A 20,208-nucleotide genomic window follows, 5' to 3' on the forward strand; every position below is an offset into this window, starting at 1 on the left:
CTGAAGTGGGTTGCTATGGCGATGCCTGTCAACCGGGAAGTCCTCTGCACGGAGGCAGGCAGAGCGAGGGCTGGGAGAGAGAGAGGGGGAGCGAGAGAGAGAGAGAGAGAGAGAGAGAGAGAGAGTTTGTGTGTCCTGGCTACTTTCATGAGGGAGAGGGAGCAGGGCAGGTCGGCAGCGTGGTTTACGTGCAGGGCAGAGAGAGAGGTGCTGCGGTGACAATTTGAAGGTGAGTGCACTCTTTCCCATGGGAACACAGGTTTAAGTCAGAGGGAGTGATCTTAAACATTGTGATTGTATAGAAGCTTATGTGGTCGGCTGTTTTGCAAGAGTGTTTTTGTTAAGGTCTGAGTAACCTGTCACCTCCCAGGTTGATGCTGACTGCTCAGGGCTTACACGCTGCTCCACAGGATTAGTGAGTCAGGAGCGCAGTGTCTTTTAAAAAAAAAAAAAGGGCATGCTTTTGCAATACACCTGAAAACAAATTGACCCATGTGATCTGTGGGGTTTTGGTGTAGAGACAGACCTGTGGGAGAGCAGCTGTGAGTTACAGCTGGAGCACGGAGAGAGGGCACTGTGGGCAGTGTTTCCCAACATGCCAGCCCTTATTGCAGATATCAAGTCTAATGGCCCCGGGACTGTCCAAGCATCACCGGAGGCTCCCCTTACTGTCAGGGTGATTTCCACAGCCAGCCCTGATTCCCTTTGTGATATTACTGAGGGGTCTAGCTGCCAGCGCTCATATCCACAGGCTGCACTCAGCTTTGAAGATGCAGAATGACAGGCATGAGGATTTGTGACATTTTTCACCAGTTACTGTGTTTCAAGTGTGTATTTTCTCATGCTTTGTCTGACAGGTTTTACTTTTACACACCCACATGAATAAGGAAGTATCTTGAATGATTAATATCTGTTTGTTTTAAGAGCAAATCTGATAAACAGTACAGCACAGTACAGTACTGTGAGGCTGTGATTTACTGCCGTGCAGCTCTTCCTGGGAACACATTGCCTCTCCATTGACAAGAAGCACACAGTCTGACTCCTCCTGTTGCTCAGACAGGAGAAGCACCATACAAGGAGGTGAAATACTTCTCTCCTGATAAATGTGTGTATCCCCCAATAACTGCATATCATAAACTTGCAGCTCCAGGACCTTGTATGGGCTGCATCTGCACATCTGCTGCAGAAGGGCAAGTGTGGTTGTGCTATCAACCTCACAGGACCTCTAACATCTTTCACATAACTGCAGAGTGACTCACTGAATGTGTTTAGAAATAAATGCCCGTTTTATTTATTCACCAAAAGTGCTTGTAATTACCTTTCATCGCTTTTTAAGGCAAAATTTCTTCTTTCTTCTTTTTTCTTTTTTTTTTACCTTGTTATGTAACTTGTTGACCAGCAGTAACTTTGTGTTCGTGCAAACGGGTGATAAGACTTTACCCTTCTGTCCGTCACGTTGTTAACATTGAGGAACTAACTGCTTCGTTAAAAGATCAGAGTCTGTTTATACTTTTCCAAGATTGTCTAAGAGTGTTTGATCTCATTCGTAATGCAGGTCAATGGTCGGCCAAACAAAATGACCACCTTAAGCAAATATTGAGCTAATATTTTTGCCTGCTTTCATTCATGTAAATGACTTTGATCCGTTCATTGGACTGTGTGCAGCAATTCCCACCTTATTGAGTCAATGATTAACTCTGCATTTCCACTCACCACTCTGCACATGGAAGCAGAGGATAACACTTGTGCTAATGAATGGAGATCAATTCATAAGTGACACTTTTATTTGTTTTATTTAAAGCCCATTGTCCCTGCTCATTATACCAACACTTCCTTGCACAGATGATTTATGGATTTATTTATCGATTCTCCCTCTGACCACAAATCATTAGTTTCCTGACCAACAGATCATAGAGGTTATATGGGTCAACGCTGTGACAGTTATTCATTAGGGTATGCGTGGTCACCTTGACAGCCTTGTTCTTAGCGAGAACAATGCGAGAAGCTCTGCATGTGGTGGAGGTCATCATAGGTCAGGGTCTTCTCAGAAAGACCTAGTCTCATCCTTCTATGGAAGAAAGACAAATGTGATGACTAATGAGTGTTGAGAGATGTTGACCTCATAGCAAGCTCTCTGTATTTAAGTTGATCCTGCTGTAGTGCTGAATGACAACTAAATGGCGACTGTATTGTCAACTATATCCACACATTTTTAAGTCTTTTTTTGCAATAGTGTTACTATTACATGTCTCTTGCGCGGCTGTTCCCAGCTGTTGAAACCTCCCATTGTGATTCTCAGGAATCACAGGGGTGTGGTGAAGTTCAACGACCTTGTAGCTGCTGAGTAGGTCTGCTCTGGCTCAACAACTTCAAATAATAGTCCGGTTCCTCATCCGCTCCTTTCAGATAAAAAAAAGGAGAAGAAAAGAAATCCTCATGCCGAAAGTAACTTTCGTTTTTAGAACTATGTCACAGCACAAATGTTTAATTTTATATAGCTGATTCAGCTGTACAGACTTCTGTTCCTAGGATTCATTTACAGAGTTTAACATCTGGTCAAGTGCTTCGAGAGACCGGATGACCTTCCTGGGAACAGAGGCAAAGATTTCCATACCAAAATCCCTTGATTCTCGTTTTGCAAGTCATCGGTTACCCTGTGCTGAACTAAATGTAAAGCAAGAGTAGGATGCTACATAAGAAACAATGTGTTTTCAATGAGCTGGATGTCTAAACAGCTGGTGTTGTGAAGGCATGTCTGAAGCAGGACATCATCTCATCTTCATCTGAGATGCACATGGGCCTTTTATGGCTCTGTTTTCCTAACTGATCCAGCAGTGATAATGGACTTCTCACCTAGCAGGGGTTTGACTTGTAAATACTTTTTAGTTTTTTTGTGATAGTGATAGCATCAAGGTGCTCCAATTCTAAGACCTAGTCTCCATGTGAAAGCTTATAGCTTCCTCCGCTGTTGAATCTCAGTAATTACATAAGAATGTACTGGGCGTTCAGAGCAAACCCAGGGAGAGCCAGACTTCTGGACAGGGATTTTCTTGCTAGATATCAACACTGATTTTTCCTTATTAGGCAGGATTGTGTTTGCTGCTCTGGATGAGGGAATGTGCTGGGGTATTTCTCTGTTGGATTTTTGCTCCCCAGAGAAATGAGACACAGAGACACTGTTATGACATGAGCTTACTCATCCGGATGCTACGTCGATGACGAAGGGGGTTTCAGCTTTTAGGCCTCTGAGTGGAGGGAGTTCCAGCTCTAAAAATATAGTGAAAGACTTTTATCAGTTTATTTACATGGGGATTCAGTCCTACACAGAAATAATAATGTGTTATAAACTGTATGTGTTGAGTTTGAAAGACATTTAGGAGGCAGGGAGGGTCTTATGAAATATGCTATTAAGTTATGGGAAATGTAGGATTCTGTGTTTTTGGAGTTTGACCCATATTAGAGATTAAGTCAGGTTATCTCAGCCACTGCTGCTTCAATCTCTTTATGGAAGTGCAACAGAAAATCAATGTGAGTATCCCTTTAATTCTACATCTTATTCATAAATGTGTTCATACTCTTCATGTAACCACACCCATTGTGAAATGTTGTTGATGCTTGAATGGCAGCAATATAGAAGTGAAAAAACAATGTTTTGTTTCCTGAATCAAACAGGCATGTCTGGAAATAGTACTTCTCGAAAACGCTAATGAATCCCTCACCCAGTCATTTGTTCATCAGTGCGGTTGGGGCCTTTACACTGAGCGGCAGCTTGCTCAGGGGAGATCTGGAGTGAAAACGGCAAACACCATTATTTGTAAATGCTGCTTGTTTGCAGTGTTGCCTATTGTTAGATGGATAATCAGCTGTCTGTGGCTGCTTTAGGCAATGATAGGTCATTTGTCATGCCTGAGCTGTAATGGTATTGTCGTAGACACAATCCTCCAGTTCCTATATTTTTCCTGTTATGTAACAGCGTTTACTGGGAGATGATGACTCAGATCAAGTGACATCGTTGTCTGGAAACTGGAACATTGCTTCTATCACTATATGGGCTCTGTGCTGTCTCCTAACCTTGCACACAGAGACACTGAGTGTGTATAGCTTAACGCCTTCACCACAGTGATTATACACTCTACTGCTCAGCTGCGAATGCCACATGGAAAACTCATCAGTGACTTGGGACCAGTGCGTTGGGCAGCTCTCAGCTTTATGGCCCACACTTGGTCATTACTTTCTTGCCAAGCTACAAAGTCATAGTTTGCACCAGAACATAAATAATAGCCTAATCCTTATATTAAAGCTAATGTTTGCTTCAACAGTTACTATGTCTGATGATTTCTTCTTCTGTCCGACTGCACAGGACCAAGAATCACTTAACAACTTGCTTCTGCAGAGGCCAGGTTTGCAGGGATATAGGGCTGTATGCGGGTCTTGGTTTCTTGGCCTACTCTGTTATTATGGCTCATTCAGCCACTGTAGTTTAGAGGTGCCTGTTTCATAGAGGAACGGAAATGGCCTCCCCCTCATTCTCCTCATGCCTTTGATGTTGAAACAGCAGGCCTGATCTGTTTTTCTGAGGTGCAATCGATTAGGAGCTGGTCTCCACCTTCAGTAGCTGACCTCCTCCGTCATCCAGACCCCTCAAGTCCAGCTTAGTACAACACTGTGTGAATGGGAAGAATGAGGCAGTCATGTGAGTCACACTCATTGTTTTGGGTGTTTTTTTCCACAGTAACAGGGAAAAAGCGGGTGACGCTAACTTTCCTTCTTTGGAATAGTAGTGGGATGGGATAATGGAACAGCTGTCAGGTCTGCCTGGAAGTAAAATGGGATTTATTACAGAGTGGCTTTGTGGAACCCCACACAGCTAATGAGTCGAAGGGTTAAAAGGGACAAAATACTGAATAAAAACCGAAGAGATACAATCTTCAGATCTTTCAGTTCTTCTCACATTTGATATCTCCAACTTAAAATATCTACATTTTCTCAGTCAGCTGTAGTTGGAGCAAAACAGTCCTGATAAACATTCAGTTTTCTGCCTGAGTTAGAACAGTTTTAGTTATCGCAACTCATTTCCAAAAAACAATCAAGATTTTGTGACATTTGACTTTGATTTTTGTTGATTTAGTCATAAATATTTGATTTCATATAGACACACTCAAAGTTAGAGTTAAAACAAAGGTTTCAGGGGCTTTAATGCTTCTGATGGTGGGTAACCTAAAATTCCCGGGGATATCTCCAACAATTTATCCTCAAAGCAGAGCAATAAACTGAGAGTCTTTTATCAAATAGAAGCCAACACACAAAAACTTGACCAAAACACACATGAAATATTACTCTCAGTCTAATGTTACTCTGTCATTATAAATATTTCAATGAAAAAGAAAAAAGTGTAATTTCATATTAAAATGTTTGCATTTTGTATGTCTTTGCAGAAACCTTTGATGCTGGGCAAAAGAATTTGATATCCGTCACACAAGGACCAAAACAGATCACATGCAGTCTCAGGTAAAGCTGTTTTTACTTATGTTAAATATCGACATTTTAGGCTGTTGAACGAATGCCATTGTCTTGAATGAGCACATTTAACTCCAGGAGGAACACTCATGAGTGTCACACAAGTCAGTCCAGGCCAGTGTCACAGCAACACGCCTTGGGTACAGATAACAGTTCTAGCGTTAGCCACTGTAGATGAGAGACACGGGGGGGGCTTTCCCATGACCCCCATGACCCCCGGCAACCACACAGAGTGGTCAAAGCACCTGATTGCAATACACAGCGTTCCAATAGATGAACTAGACTGGTCATCATGAGCGGGAGGTGGGGTAAAAAGATCACTATGGAGACCACAAGACTACTCCTAACCCTGCTGGTCTTTGAGGTTGACATCAACGACCCTTTCCCAACCTCACTGGCCTCAGCTCCGCCCTCTGGCTGGAGAATAGGGAGGCCTGGTGAATAGGGAGTTAATGGGCCCATAATGGTCCTCTCCTGTTTCAGTGCCCCCACTCTGCACCTTGAATGAGGCCTTTCTGCAGTTGTGGCAAGAGAGATGATGAAGAGGGTGGAACAACACTTCCCACTGGTCCTGCTTTAAATAAATTAGGGGCCTTTTCATCAGAGGCTCCCCCACAGAGCTCAGTTATTCTCTGGAGAATAGCTGGGCCGCTAACAAGTTCACATGACCTCCCAATAGAGAGCGGTGTTTACTCAGGGCCAGTAGGAGGACATGACAGGAGCAAAGTTCACGCATTGTTTTTGTTCATCCATATTTCTCATTTCCTCTATGTTTAGCAACTTGCAGAAGTGGTTGGCAATCCACATGGCTCCCGGATTATCTTTTCCGGGGAGCCTGGAGTTTATTCGGGGCAGAAGATACTAACTTCTCCAGAGATGATCCATGAGGTGGTCATCTCCCCTGGACTCCCTACTCCTCCACTGAGTCCTTTTCACTCTTCAAGGCTGCCACCTGGAGAGTTCAAGGTATGCACATAAATGTCCTGGAGGCTGTGTTAATAACAATGCTGAGGGTGAGCACATGGATTTCAGCAAACAAGTGCTCCTCCCTGTGGAAATATGAAGCATCACATACTATACATCCAGCCAAGCACATGTTATGTTTTGAAACCATCATTATTGTAGCTGTCAGTTACATTACACTGAGATATTATCGAAATTATTACATCATTCTTCCTTTCTCAAGGTTTCAGAGGTGAATGGAAGTGGCCCGACAGCTCTCAGCTTTGGATCGTACTACGGCCCCTCACAATCACACGGTAAGAATTTTTAAATCCGTGCATCACAGCAGTGCTGGACAACTAAAAATATGTTTTCGGGCTATAAATATTTAGGACTATGTTATTGTATTAAGAGTGAGAGGACATTGAGCATCATAGGAGTGTAGTATTGTATTTAATGTTTTTATGTGAATGTGAGGATGGAAACAATAGCTTGAAAAGGCTACATGTCCTGTGGACAACATACAAAATAGCTTGGACTTCCAGGTTAGATGTGATGTTGAAGAGTCTAAATTCAGATTAACGGTTGGCTACTTTATCTGAAATCAACTGAAATCAATAATAAAATGGAACAACATAATTACTAAAATTACATTGTTGTGACTTAGGTGGACTGTCCAATGGCTCTGCCACTTTACCACGAAGCTGGACTCCCACCAGGGAGGAGAGGCTCATCAAGTTCTCTGGAATCGGTCCAGTGGATGAAACTGGGATGCCCATTGCCTCCAGATCTGTAAGACAAAAAAAAAAAAAAAAGCACTGCCTGATCACACATAAGCTTGATTAATTTTTTTTTTTTTTTTTTGCCATATCCAATGTGTTGCATTTCTCAAAGCCTTATTCAACAGGTTTGTTTACTTTGTGCACCTCCCCTCTCTTCCTATACCAGAGTGTGAACAAGCCCAGAGACTGGTACAAGAGCATGTTCAGACAGATTCACAAGAAGCCAGAGGGTAAGAACGTTCCTCCTCCTCCTCTTCTTCTTTCTCCTCCTCCTCCTCCTCCTCCTCCTCTTCTCACACACACATGTCCAGAGTGAATTCCTTTCTGTCAGTGTCAGGTACTACTGAGGTGATCCAACAAACAGATTATTGCAGAGGCAGAATGAGACATGATGAAAGAGCCCTAAGTCTTATGTCATTTCGTTTTATTAGCTCTGACAATAATCCCGCTTCTTATCTCAGCCCCTCCCACTTCTAGCTCTCCATTTGTCTCTATTACGTGTTGCGTAATAGAGACACATTCCCTGTTATTTGTATGGTTAATGGCACCATCGCAGCACAGAGGTGGTTTTAGTGGATTACTCTGGATCAGCTCTGTCAAAGAGAAATGTTTTCAACTCTCTGCCTCTGTGATTTGTCTTCTTAAACAACTTTGGATTTCTAAGTGCTGAGAAGCACTTTTGCACTTATCATGGGCACATACAACTTATTGAGACGCTACTGTTGATCTGAGGACAGGATTGCTGTGGGAAACTTTTTTCCTCTAAAATAGTCTAAAGTAGTTCGAATTGGCTTCACATTGACCAACTACAACATCAGAAAGCTTCTTACACTTAAATATTTCAGCAATACATATTATATATAACATACAGATAATATACAACAGTCTTTATTTGCTACTTTGACGTAAGTAAAGGATCTAAAATACTCCTTCCTGCACTTGTATTATAAGAGTGAGTATGGTCTCAGTATGAGACAAATCCAGCCATATTGTAAGGAAGTATTCAATTATGAAATAGAAATGTATAAATATGATATTTTGATTGATTTATCTAATTAAAGTACTCCACTTTTATATGTCTAAAAAAAGTGTCCCTGTTTTTTTTTACCAGAAACTGAGCTGGAGGATTCAGAGCGGTGGTCAGCCGAACGTAAGTGAATCAACCAAAGTCTACATTGTTGTCAATTCCATAGTTACATAATTAATTTATAGTTAAGACTGACCTTCTCTGATCAACTGTGCAGGGCTCCAGTTATCTGCCAACACAGAAGAAAGTAATGACAGAGACAATGATCCCTTCAGACTGACACCGTATGGAGCGCTACCAGACTGGTGAGTTTACATTAATTTGATTTAACTGCTTCAGGGTCACGGGGTTGGCTGAGCATATCCCAGCATGCACTGGAAAGGGAGACAGGCAAATTGCCAGTGCATCACATGGCACATACAGTCAGCGAGAATACCTTACTTTCACACCTTTGGGCGGTTTGTTAAAGTCTGGAGTCAATCTGAGCTGCATCTTTTTTTAACTGTGGTAAGAAAATGAAACCTAGAGGCCCATAACGTGACACAAGACGTCCCAGAGACAGGAGTCAAACTTAAAGCTACAGACAGTTTGAGAAATATGCTTATTTGCTTTTTTGCCAAGAAATATAGTAGATGAAAAGATTGATAAATGTGTAGCTACAACCAGCAGCTGGTTAGCTTAGCTTAGCACAAAGACTGTAAACAGGTAGAAAACAGTCAGTCTGGCTTTACGCGGTTAACTTCCGGCCATACCTGCTGGTAACCACTCGGTACCTCCAGATAATGACATTCTGAATTTTTTTCACCTGCTCATAGTAGAATATGCACCAATATGCATTTATTCTTCACATCAGATAATGTCTGCAGGTGACGTCTTTACCTGAATACCAACCAAAACTCAGGCCAAGAGCAGTGGAGGGAAAACGTGTGGGAGAGACAAGTTTGGATTTGTTTCTACAGGCACTCACAATGAAGCCATGATTAAGTTGCTGTCCATGGTGTGCGTGTGTGTGTGTGTGTGTGTGTGTGTGTGTATTGTGGTGTTATGTTTCAGGACGGAGGATGTAGATAAGCTGTCAGACCCAGGAAAGCAGCACCCTCAACCGAAGAGCATATACGACTTTGAGCCCGGGAAGAGCACCACTTCAGAGAGCCACAGCCAGGTACGACCTCACACACAGTCATGGCTTAAAAATAAGATCTGGTATCACTCTGATTCCAGCAGAAGAAAAAAATGCTTCTGCATGATTATGTAGATTTGTTCTGCATTGTTGCTGGCTCTAATCACAGGGATTCTTTGTGTAGTCCTTGTGCTCTCCCAGTGTGCAGCTCGAGAACAGGTTTGAGGATGGGCACCTTTTCTTTAAGGATTATAGTCTAAGTCATCGTATTTCATCTCCTCACACAAGGTGTCTAGTAACTTGTGAGTGTGCTCACCAACACAGGTGGTCACTCCTCCCTTTATTCTTTCATTCATTAAGCTTTTTCAGGCAAGAAAAGACATGATCTAAGTATTTTCATAGTGTTTCTATCAGGTATTTTAGTGAAAGTTTGATTTTCAAGCTGCTGAAGTTCACACTTTGACTCATACATTATTTATTTAACGCTTGGGTTGTAATTCATTGTCCTGCTGTAATTGAGTGTGCAGCCGTTTGTATGTGTCTGTGTGTTTAAACACCCCTGGTGAGTTCCAGAGCGGCGTCCCTACAGTGTTTTGAATGGCTCTTGCAACATTGTCCCAGATCTGGTGCATATTGTGCCTTGTGTCTGCGCTTGTGAAGAAAAGGAATCTTTGTTTCCACTCCCCCACGGGAGCCGAGGTGTCTTGTGATCCGTATTATGGTGTTAACCTCTTGTGGTGTATAATGGCTCACAGCATGGAGACTTAATTCATTTCCTCTCTATGACAGTGTCCAATGTTCTATCCCCTTGATGGCGTTTAGAAAACCAGTGTACAGACCATATCAGGTGTTGTGCTGTTTCACAGTGACATTATAGTCTGTGATTGTAGTAAGGATGACTTCCAACTGAGAGGACGTTCTTGGCGTTCAGAGAAACACATTCAGCCAAGGTTTTGCAAAAAAAGAAAAATCAGAAAATTGAGCAGTGGCTCTGTGGTTCTCGCCAGCACAGCCTTTTAAAGTAATGCTTGGTAGAATCAGCTGCTTGCAGTCATGTTCAGTTTTTGTAAAGAGAGGCTGAAAGCAGTATTGGCTGGCTAGTTAAATCAAGCTCTCTAAACTATTGATGTTTCCTTATACTGCTGTTGGCATCTTGACATCCAGCCTGTGTCTAAATCCTTCTTAACTGTTGTTCACACATTTTTTCTGAAGGGAATTGTTGCAGAATGGATTAAACTGTGAGGGGACCACAGGACAAAAATTAGTTGTGGGCCCTATTACACATCATAGCAGCATCAGACCAAATAATCATAAGAAACACAACTTTATGTATTAATATTTATTAATATGGACCATGAGAGCGGATCATAAGTAAGCACTTGTGACCCTCTATAGAGCCTGAGGTGCAACTTTAAATAAGGCCCAATAGAAAGTAGCTGATATTGGTGAAAATTCCTTAATTCATTTGAATTATATATAATCAGTACATATGGGTTCCTGGATGTCTGTTGCCCCAGGACAGCTACCTGCTGTGCCTGGTTGGTAATTCAGCCTTGGGTTGCAAAAGTTCATGAACATGATCAGTTTAGTTTAGTTCAGTAACAAGTTGAATAAAAATATTTTTTCTGTTCTTAGACTTATCTATCCCCGAGGAAACAGCCGGAGAAACCAAAGTCACCTTCAGTTGAGGTGAGCACCTTTGACACAATTTTAATTTCTGACTTTCTGCATTCACTTTACCAAGATTTTATTCTTTTTGAACCACTATGAAATGGGACACCATTCGGTCCCAAAAATCCGACTGTGTGTTGTTGTTTTAATTTTGCCCTTCCAACTCCATCACTGCTCGGGCTCAGGCCAGTCTGGTCTCTGAGCTGAGTCGATTTGAGGCTGAGCTGGACTCGGAGATCCAGGGCCTGGAGAGGAGACTTTCCCAGAAGAGGCAGCGTCGAGGCCGGGGTGAGGTACTGAGGCCCCCTCCTGACTCTCTCTGCTGCAGCATCCCTCCTCCCCATCCAATCTAGCAGAATCCCACCCTCACCCTTAGCCCCCCCCCCACACACACACACACACTCCGTGTGAAGGCTGTGAGCCTCAGTGAGATCCCTCTGCTTGCTAGCTTTGACCAAGTATGTTTTGTTTTTTTGTTTTCCTCTGTGACCTGGATGACAGCCTTGAAATCACCTGCCTGCCTTGCACTCGGATTGATCTGCTATGTTAATCACCTGCCTGCCAGTTCCCCGCACCCACCTCAGCAAATGTAGCTCTGGCTGCCAAAAAATAAAAAGAACTTTTAAATTCTAAAAACTTTTCTTTAAATCATATTTTTTTGATAATATCCTTCAGAACTTCCCTTTGCAATCCCACAGTGCTTGTCTGAGAGAGCGACTTGGATGAAACCCTGCCAAAAAATGTTGTTGATTCTCATGCTATTCCTGATTCTGGTGTGATTAAATCAGCTTCATAGGCTGTAATCTGACTGAAATCACAGTCAGCCCAGACAGATCATGAGTGGTGCTGTTTGTAGGCCGGGGAGGATAGGACCCAGGGGAGTTCTTGCTCCTTTGGGAGTGGTCAGCACCTCGACTTTGTCTGAGTTGTTGTGAGATTTCCTCCAAGCTGTGAGATACAGAAGGCTGTGTTTAATGCTCACTCTGCTTGCAGGAGGCCAGTGGCAGGGATCCAGTAACTGCTCCAAAGACTGGAACCGCAAACTACAGGTCAGTGACAGAAGTACTTAAGAAGGCGATATGGAATATGATTACTCTAAATGATATTCAGCAGCTTATAATGACATTTATACTGACTTTTTAACCACATTTTTATGATTCAAGATGCAGGTTTTTACAATAGATTCCACTAGGAGACTGACTAAAAGGGCTTTTCCTGCATTGTAGTGTAATAGATAACATGACAGTGATCAATGATAAAACAAACAAACTTAGATTTCACTTAAATGTTGCAGTGTTCTCAAAGTGTACAGATTTTCTTACATATACCAATAAGGCAGTATAAATTAGATTCAGGGCTCTCAGTACTGACTATGAACCTTTTGCTTTTAAATAATGTTTTGTAAAAAGTGGATGGAGACGTTTAGCAGTTATTAAAGAGAGACATGCAGGGCAGGTTAACAGAAAAGCCAGGGTCAGCTACCGCATAACAGACCTCCACTGAGCACAAGACCCCCGCCTCCTCATCTACTTTGATATTGCTTCATGAACTGGGAATATAACCGCCCATTGCTTTCTGCAGTTTTAAGCAACCGAGCCATGTGATTGGACCAAGTAATAACACTTTGCAAGGTACCTGTTAGTTGATCAGATGACTCTCTGCCCTCGACACTCTGTTTGGAAACTGGTGAACTTTAACAAGCTCAAGTACAGTATTTGTTACTTCAAACACCAGACAGCATTCCACATTTCTCACCATGTGTGTGATGCATTCTTGGTGGATTCTCGCTGTTGTTTGCTAAGTTGAGCTCATGGGTTTTGACCTTTTCTTCTTAGATGGGATCAGGGCCTTTTTTTTTTTTTTTTTTTAAGAGTTTGTTGCTAAGGACACATGCAATTAAAACTTACAGCAGCAAGAAACAGTCTAATTTATTTTAGTTTATTTTAGCAGTTTCCTGTTACTCACACATTGTTTATCTCTGGATATCCAGCTGCAAACCCTAGAATACAGCACAACATTGTCTGGAAATATGCAAATGAGTTTGGAGGAAGTCAGGCAGGAAGATTTGGGTTTTGGATTAATTCTTAACCCAGAAACCACTAAACTCATGATTGATCATGAACGGAGTTTCACGGCTGTAAAGATAATTTAAGCTCCAAACTTCATAACTTAACCACATTTTAGATTCAAGGATGAGTCACACAGTATCATCTGCATGTGCTTTTTAGCTGTGTGATTATTTGTCTCACCTCTGTCCAGAAACCAGCAGCTGCAAACAGATGCACTGCACAGTAAAACACATATACACACACTGTGTCCACTGTATGTGTGTGTGTGTGTGTGTGTGTCTGTCCTTTGATGTCATTAGAAACCATTCCCCCTTATTGGGAGTGACAGTATAAAAAGATCATATTTTCTTCACTTTTTCAGCAATTCTACAGCATCAAAGCAGCCTGTCCATCGCTCAGCCGGCACATCACTGGCTTCCGTTCCCACATATGGTAAACATGGAGTTTCTACCCTTTTTCTTCCCAAGGCACAGGCATACTGTGATTTTTGCCACCAACTCTGCCATGGCTTTAGTAATGATTTTGATAAGAACCTTAGTAGTTTATAGCCTACTATCAGCACTGTCCATAAGTTTCTTGAACCCAATGACACAACAAAAGACACGTGCACTTCCATTAGCACGCCATCATTAAATCACGCTGCATATATTTGATGAAAGCTTTTAGTAATCTAATGTATTCTGATGGTCTCATGATTCTCTTCCATTGCCTCTGTCTTCTTCTGCTCTGGCATTTTAGATGAAGCTGATGTGAGCATGGAAAGCTTGTGTCGTTTTTTTTCCTATAGAAACAGAAGGTGCTGTAGATGGGCGGGGAGGAAGCCCACAAAAATAGGAAGTGGAACTCGGAAGACCTGATTAAAGATTAGATTTATCCAATTGTTTTTCCTGGAAATACAAGCGTCTTTTTGAACTTATGCACTGCAGCTGTTAAAGCTGTGATTGCCTTTTCATAGCAACACATTCAAAAACAACATTTGCTGAACAAAGTGTGCATGTTTTAGACTCCTCTCACACCATTGTGCTTTCACTTTGTTTCACAGTAGAACGTCTCTCCCCTGCAAATGAAATCATGGAGCTCCCACCCAAGAAAGAGGAGAAAAAGGTATGTTTCTTTTTTTTTTGTTTTTGTGATCTGAATAGATTCAGAATAATTCATATGATTATGGCATCTGAACAAAACTCTTTCTTTTTCCAGATGAAAGCAGCACGAGTCAAGTTCAATTTCCAGGCTCAGTCACCCAAGTGAGTTAGCTGATCTAATAAATAAGCCATTTCCTTTCTTGCATACTCATTTACATTTCTGAAAGAAAATGTTCAATTATAGTCATATCGGATTTAAAGATTCTCTTGTTCCTTTCTTCAGGGAGCTCCCACTGCAGAAAGGCGACATTGTTTACATCCACAGGCAGGTAGATGCCAACTGGTTTGAAGGAGAACATCACGGAAGAGCTGGCATTTTCCCCACATCTTATGTTGAGGTGAATTTCTTCAAGCTTTTCATTTGATGCTATTTCTCTGTCATGTGCTAATTGTCTAAGACCATGTGACTATAAATGATTTCCTTTGTCGTTAATAGATTCTGGCGCCTACAGAGAAGCCGACACCTATAAAGTCTCCCACGCTACAGGTGTTGGATTATGGGGAAGCTGTGGCTCTGTACAACTTCAACGGTGATTTACCTGTCGAACTTTCTTTTCGTAAGGTGAGTAATAACACGGTTCATGTTAATGTGTCGCTGAACTCATTGCTGCACAAGAGAGGATCTTTGTGCATACAATCAGCCTGAGCTCAAAATTGAAGCTGCAGCAGAGATGAAGATGCTTTGCCTCGTCATTGAGGCCCTGTCGATTAGCTGGTTAGTTTGTTTTAGCACAAAGACTGGAATCAGGGGGGAACAACTAGCCTGTCTCTGTGAAGGGTAAAATCCAAAAGGTCAAAGGTCAACTTTGCTAAGACATCATAATGATCTGCATTATTAAGGCCATAACTCAGGGAAGATTATGACCATATTCAGAATTTGTAGCTTCTTTTCAGCAATATCCATATGTCAAACATTGTCTTTGTGTTTGCAACTATCAGAATCAGATTTGTTGATCAACCATGGGAACACATGCAAGGAAATTTGATTGTTTTTTTTGTTTCTCTCAATGAACGTACACACTAATACAGTAGACATACAACAGAACAACAACAACAAAGACAGTCAAGTTAAATCACTTTTATAAATTTCTATGTTACAAATAAAAATACATGTAACTCCCCCAATGTCTGGACAGATATTGATGTAAACTTCAACTTGACTGGTTCGTGGAGGGATACAGCCATGAGGGAATAATTCTCTTTTGAACAGATTAAAGAAATGACAGGCTTGATAATGAGAACTTGTGAATTAGTGAACCTCAGAGGTGCTGGTACGTGGATTCTGGCTAGCTGTTTCATTTTTTCCTCTCTATATGTTAAGCTAAGCTAAGCTAAGCAGCTGCTGGACCTGGCTTCATTTTTAATTTGGTAAAATGAAAATGGTGTTAATAATCTCTATCTTCTTGTCTTACTCTTGTTAAAGAAACAAATATACACATTTCCTAAAATGCCCCTTTTGTCATGTGCCTGTTTGGACAGAGAATTGTAGGCCCAATGCCAAGCTTTGTCCAAGAGTAACAAAATCAGCCTACCAGCACCTGTAAAGCTCACTTATTAACATATAATATTGTTATTGTGTCATTGCTGGCAACCTTGTGGTGATAAGACTCAAGGAGGTTATTCTTTCCAATCTTTGTGCTAAGCTAAGCTAACTGACTGCTAGCTGTAGCTTCATATTTAAGTACAGACAGAATGTGGAGTGGTATTGATCTTCTCATGTAACTCTCAATGATAATTAATAATAAAACCATTTAATAATTCTTTTCAAAACCAAAATAGGGAATTTATATCAGGAGAGCACTTATATTAAATCTGAGTAATGAAGTCACTACACCACTGCCACATCAGGCTGTCAAAGTGAAAAGCTCCTTTTTGTGAGGTTTGCAGTTTAAGATAATGATGCAGCCATTTGATGTGTGTATGTTAAACCGACATCAGTATTTCATTGTTATTGTAAATGATATTTTTTGTGTAATATCTACTTTAAATTGTGTTTTATTTTTTCCTCAGGGTGAGGTGATCAATGTAACCAGGCGTGTTGACGATAAGTGGTTGGAGGGGAGGATCTCAGGGACCAGCCGGAGCGGCATCTTCCCTGTCAATTATGTCCAGGTCAACAAGATGCCTCGCACCAAATACTCTACGGACGACTACTCACCAGGCCCCATGTCTCCCGTCTCCCCCGGACCTCAGAGTCCAGGACGTCCACTCCACTCTCCCTGTCCGCGTTCACCATTCACCCCCACTTCCCTCAGCCCCAAACCTGAGCACTCCCCCCTGAAGCCGTCTTCACCCGTACCTTATGGCGGCCCAGCTTCACAGTCACGCTCCCCCACCCAGACACCTGTACCCAAAGAAATGGCCTATCAGTGGCCCCACAGCACCTCCAAAGCTGCTTCACCCACCAACCAGAACAGCCACTGGGCTGGGACACACTCAGCTAACCAGAGCTCCACAGCTAGAGCTGTTTCACCTTCCACTCAGTCGTCAGCGTCTGCACACAGAGCAGGAGCTACCACAGCGAACACTCCCAGATACACTGACCCGTCACAGGTCTGCTCTCACTGCCTCCCTGAGAAAGTCACTGCATGTCCTCACCAATGGTGTTACTGTTAGAGTTGACAGAAATGTGACTCAACACTCCTTATTTTATAATGCTTGACATGAAGTTTCTATTTTTTTTAGGGTGCAATACCAAGCCAGGCTACTCCGCCTAATGCACATGTCCACTCCCTGAGGCGAACACACATCCCAAACAAGCCTGGTTCAACAGCGGTGCAACATCAGCCGTACGTCTTGAGATGAGATTTGAATGTTTTTATTTGTTCACATTGTTGCAATGCAGACCAAGTGTTGAAGCTTGGGTGAATTTGTGGCTCAGACCATTTGTTGGTCTATTTTTCTGTGTTCTCAATTTTAGATTTAAAGCTGTTTACAACTACAAACCCCAGAATTCAGATGAGTTGGAACTCAGAGAAGGAGACATTGTACAAGTGATGGAGAAATGTGATGATGGCTGGTTTGTAGGTAAGGAATGAAGATATTTATTTTAAAATAACAAACAATTTTATTCCCAGGGTTTGTTACTCCCTCAATATATTTCCTTTGTAGTGAAGTGGGACATTAAGAAAAAGTGTTGTAATTGTGGGCCACCATGAGCCTCCAAAACAGCTTCAATTCCTCTACTGGAGGAATAAAACATCAATCTTCTAAAAGATATTCTCTCATTTGGGGTTTGGCGGAGTATGTCACTCCAACATCTCCCTTCAAATTATTCAGCAAACCCTTGAGTCTCATATTGGAGTTTGTTATGTTTTTTGTTATTTTATTCAGGTTAATTTGTTACTTCTGTTAAGTGTACACCAATGAGGTAGTAATTAGGGACAATAAAGCAGGTTTATATAGAAAGGTTTATTCAAAAAACAAAATTATTTAATAAAATGTATTAAAAATTGTAAAAAAAAAACCAAACAAACAAAAAAAAACCAAAACAAAACAAACATTGAATGAAAATTTCTGAGGTAGTCAAGTATTTATATCAAAACATTTTACAGTGTCAGCTCGCCCTCTGGTGGACATCATGAAACATTGCAGATGTAATTGGCATTCACTTTAGATGCCTTAATGTAGTTGTTTATAGTTTGTGTTGTGTGATCACAGCTTGTTCTCTGCTCTCTGTAGGTACGTCAGAACGGACTCGTGCTTTTGGGACTTTTCCCGGAAATTATGTGGCACCAATTTGACTTCCTCACTTCCTGCTTGCCCACATCCATCTGGACTCATAAGAGCCCAACCTAATCACTCCAGCTCACTCCAACAGATCCTGCTTTGTCACCCCAGCATTTCTTCATCCCACTACCCACCACACTCCCAAATCTGGTTTAGTCAGACCTGCATATTCACTCTGTTTCTCCGAACAGAGGTGAAGGCAGGGACAATTGTGTGGTTTCTCACTTTCCTGCATGAGTGTGTGCATGTGTGTGTGTGTGTGTGTGTGTGTGTGTGTGTGTGTGTGTGTGTGTGTGTGTGTGTGTGTGTGTGTGTGGGAGTGTGTGTATGTGTGTGTGTTGCACTGAGTCTTGGAGAGTGTTTTCACACACACCACTTGAGAGGAAAGGATGAATGCTGATGATACTGTGTCAGATGCGAAGAATGGTCTTTTTTGTTCCACAACTATTTGCAGCTGCAGGAAATTTGCATTCCTTCCAACTGAACAGCACTGTTCCCTCTGAAGTCCTGATACAGTATGATGCTGCATTCAGCATTTTGTCACCACAGTGCCATCACAAACCACTGCTGAGAATTTTGAATGAGGATGGCAATTTTTTCTAGCATTATGTTGGATTATTAATTTTTTTTTTTTCCTTCAAATATCTTCCCCAGATTTCCTTTCAGATCTCTGAAAACACCCTGGGCAAGTTTGCGGAAAAAACATGAACATCTGTAGATGTGGTTAAAGTAAAGCACAGAAAGGGCTCAGACATGTTCGAGATGGGTTTACAGCCTTCTACAAGGCTTTGCAGAAGAGAAAATATAATTAGTTCATGTAATGGTTTCTTAAGCAAGTTGTTCATTATAGAATGTTTGGCTTTTTTTGGATGACATGTGTCCATCAAAAGCCATGGAGTGAAATGCGAAAGTAAAGAGGAAGATTATGTTGTTGAAATGAAATGTCAAACCTCTGTAAGTTGTACAAGATCATCTGTGTTGAATAGCTCTAAGTTAAATCTAGGCAATGCCTTCACAGCAAATGGTTGAATGAAAGTTTTAAGTAATACATATGTGCCAAATCTAACATTTCATAACATTTCTTTATTAATTCTCCACTGAACAATCCAAGCTCACTTTATTTCTGCCATGTTTGCTACTACTGTTTTACAGTGTTATCTATGCTTTGGGAGTTAATCTTCTCACTCTGAAAACAGTATTCAGAAAATCACTTATGTGTGTGCCAGCGCCGCCTTTGATGAGTGGGATGTGTCTAACTCTAATTAGAAATCCTCATCATGAAGTAATTTTGCTATTTTATGATATATTCATGATTTCACTGTAAAAATGAATCATATTTAGCAGACACAGGACATGATTGTACAGACTGTAACCTTTTATCAAATTGAAAGTATAATATATATTTGCTTATAAAACAATGTATCTCATATGTATGGTACGCACTTTTTTAAAAACAATTAGACATTACAGAGTGAGACCGAAAAGAGTTTGTGTTCTTGTGTTTTTTTCTGTCTTAATTCAACAACACTTAAAGTGTGAAGCTGACTAACAGGAAAGACCATTAAATGTAACTTTCCATTTCATTCAGGTATTAGTATTTGAATCTTATAAAATATACACATATCCCATAACATAAAAGTGGCAAACAAAATGAAATTAAAATACATTTACACAAAATACAATAAATGTAACTTTGAGAGAAGCCAGCCGTTTTCAGTTTCAACTTTCTTGACTGACTGCTTGATATTTTCATCCAGAATTGTTATTAAAATGCATTCTTCCCACTATCTGTGCAATACTATATAATAATACTGGGGGTGTATGGTGGTGGAAATAATATTTCCAACCCATGCTTAACAGTTAGCAAGGTGTTCTTCTCATCAAATGCAGTTAATTTCTTCTCCAAGCACTCCTTTGTTGATTATGGTCAAAGATCTCAATTTTAACTTTGTCTGTCCAGAGCACTTGTTTCCAAAATGTCTCTGGCTTATTATTTTTGTGCATCAATGACTCACAGTGGAACAGCCACCACTGTTTCAGCTAAACATAAGGGATGTACAACTGATGTTGACATTTAAAAATTTTGTTGGTCTTCCAGATCTTGACTTGATTTCCACAGCCCTCATTAAATGCCATTTCTTAATGACATTTTGAACAATAAAAAATTCAATAAGTGCTTTGATATCTATTTGAAGCCCTCCATTTGTAG

At 41.2% G+C, this 20,208-nt stretch overlaps 1 protein-coding gene across 7 annotated transcripts in view; it reads left to right on the forward strand.

Annotated features, from left to right (window-relative positions):
• Nucleotides 1-20,174, forward strand: part of sorbs3 (sorbin and SH3 domain containing 3) — a 22,879-nt gene extending 2,705 nt beyond the window's left edge. Inside the window, exons 1-21 of one of the 7 annotated variants that reach the window (XM_056376151.1) lie at nucleotides 128-229; nucleotides 5,436-5,508; nucleotides 6,295-6,483; nucleotides 6,704-6,776; nucleotides 7,127-7,251; nucleotides 7,408-7,471; nucleotides 8,353-8,391; nucleotides 8,486-8,573; nucleotides 9,322-9,430; nucleotides 11,024-11,077; nucleotides 11,245-11,352; nucleotides 12,053-12,108; nucleotides 13,490-13,560; nucleotides 14,171-14,232; nucleotides 14,326-14,372; nucleotides 14,494-14,608; nucleotides 14,707-14,832; nucleotides 16,281-16,823; nucleotides 16,956-17,059; nucleotides 17,191-17,297; nucleotides 17,952-20,174. In XM_056376151.1, coding sequence (XP_056232126.1) covers nucleotides 5,497-5,508; nucleotides 6,295-6,483; nucleotides 6,704-6,776; nucleotides 7,127-7,251; nucleotides 7,408-7,471; nucleotides 8,353-8,391; nucleotides 8,486-8,573; nucleotides 9,322-9,430; nucleotides 11,024-11,077; nucleotides 11,245-11,352; nucleotides 12,053-12,108; nucleotides 13,490-13,560; nucleotides 14,171-14,232; nucleotides 14,326-14,372; nucleotides 14,494-14,608; nucleotides 14,707-14,832; nucleotides 16,281-16,823; nucleotides 16,956-17,059; nucleotides 17,191-17,297; nucleotides 17,952-18,013 — 2,154 coding nt within the window. In that variant the 5' untranslated portion in view covers nucleotides 128-229; nucleotides 5,436-5,496 and the 3' untranslated portion in view covers nucleotides 18,014-20,174. Of the gene's footprint in view, nucleotides 1-127; nucleotides 230-4,674; nucleotides 4,694-5,435; nucleotides 5,509-6,294; nucleotides 6,484-6,703; nucleotides 6,777-7,126; nucleotides 7,252-7,407; nucleotides 7,472-8,352; nucleotides 8,392-8,485; nucleotides 8,574-9,321; nucleotides 9,431-11,023; nucleotides 11,078-11,244; nucleotides 11,353-12,052; nucleotides 12,109-13,489; nucleotides 13,561-14,170; nucleotides 14,233-14,325; nucleotides 14,373-14,493; nucleotides 14,609-14,706; nucleotides 14,833-16,280; nucleotides 16,824-16,955; nucleotides 17,060-17,190; nucleotides 17,298-17,951 lie in introns of those variants that run through there. The other 6 variants (XM_056376155.1, XM_056376157.1, XM_056376154.1 and 3 more) reach the window with 6 other exon arrangements.
• Nucleotides 20,175-20,208: the final 34 nt, after the last annotated feature.

The sequence above is a fragment of the Seriola aureovittata genome, chromosome 5, assembly GCF_021018895.1.
Source record: "Seriola aureovittata isolate HTS-2021-v1 ecotype China chromosome 5, ASM2101889v1, whole genome shotgun sequence".
Taxonomy (NCBI): Eukaryota; Metazoa; Chordata; class Actinopteri; order Carangiformes; family Carangidae; genus Seriola; species Seriola aureovittata.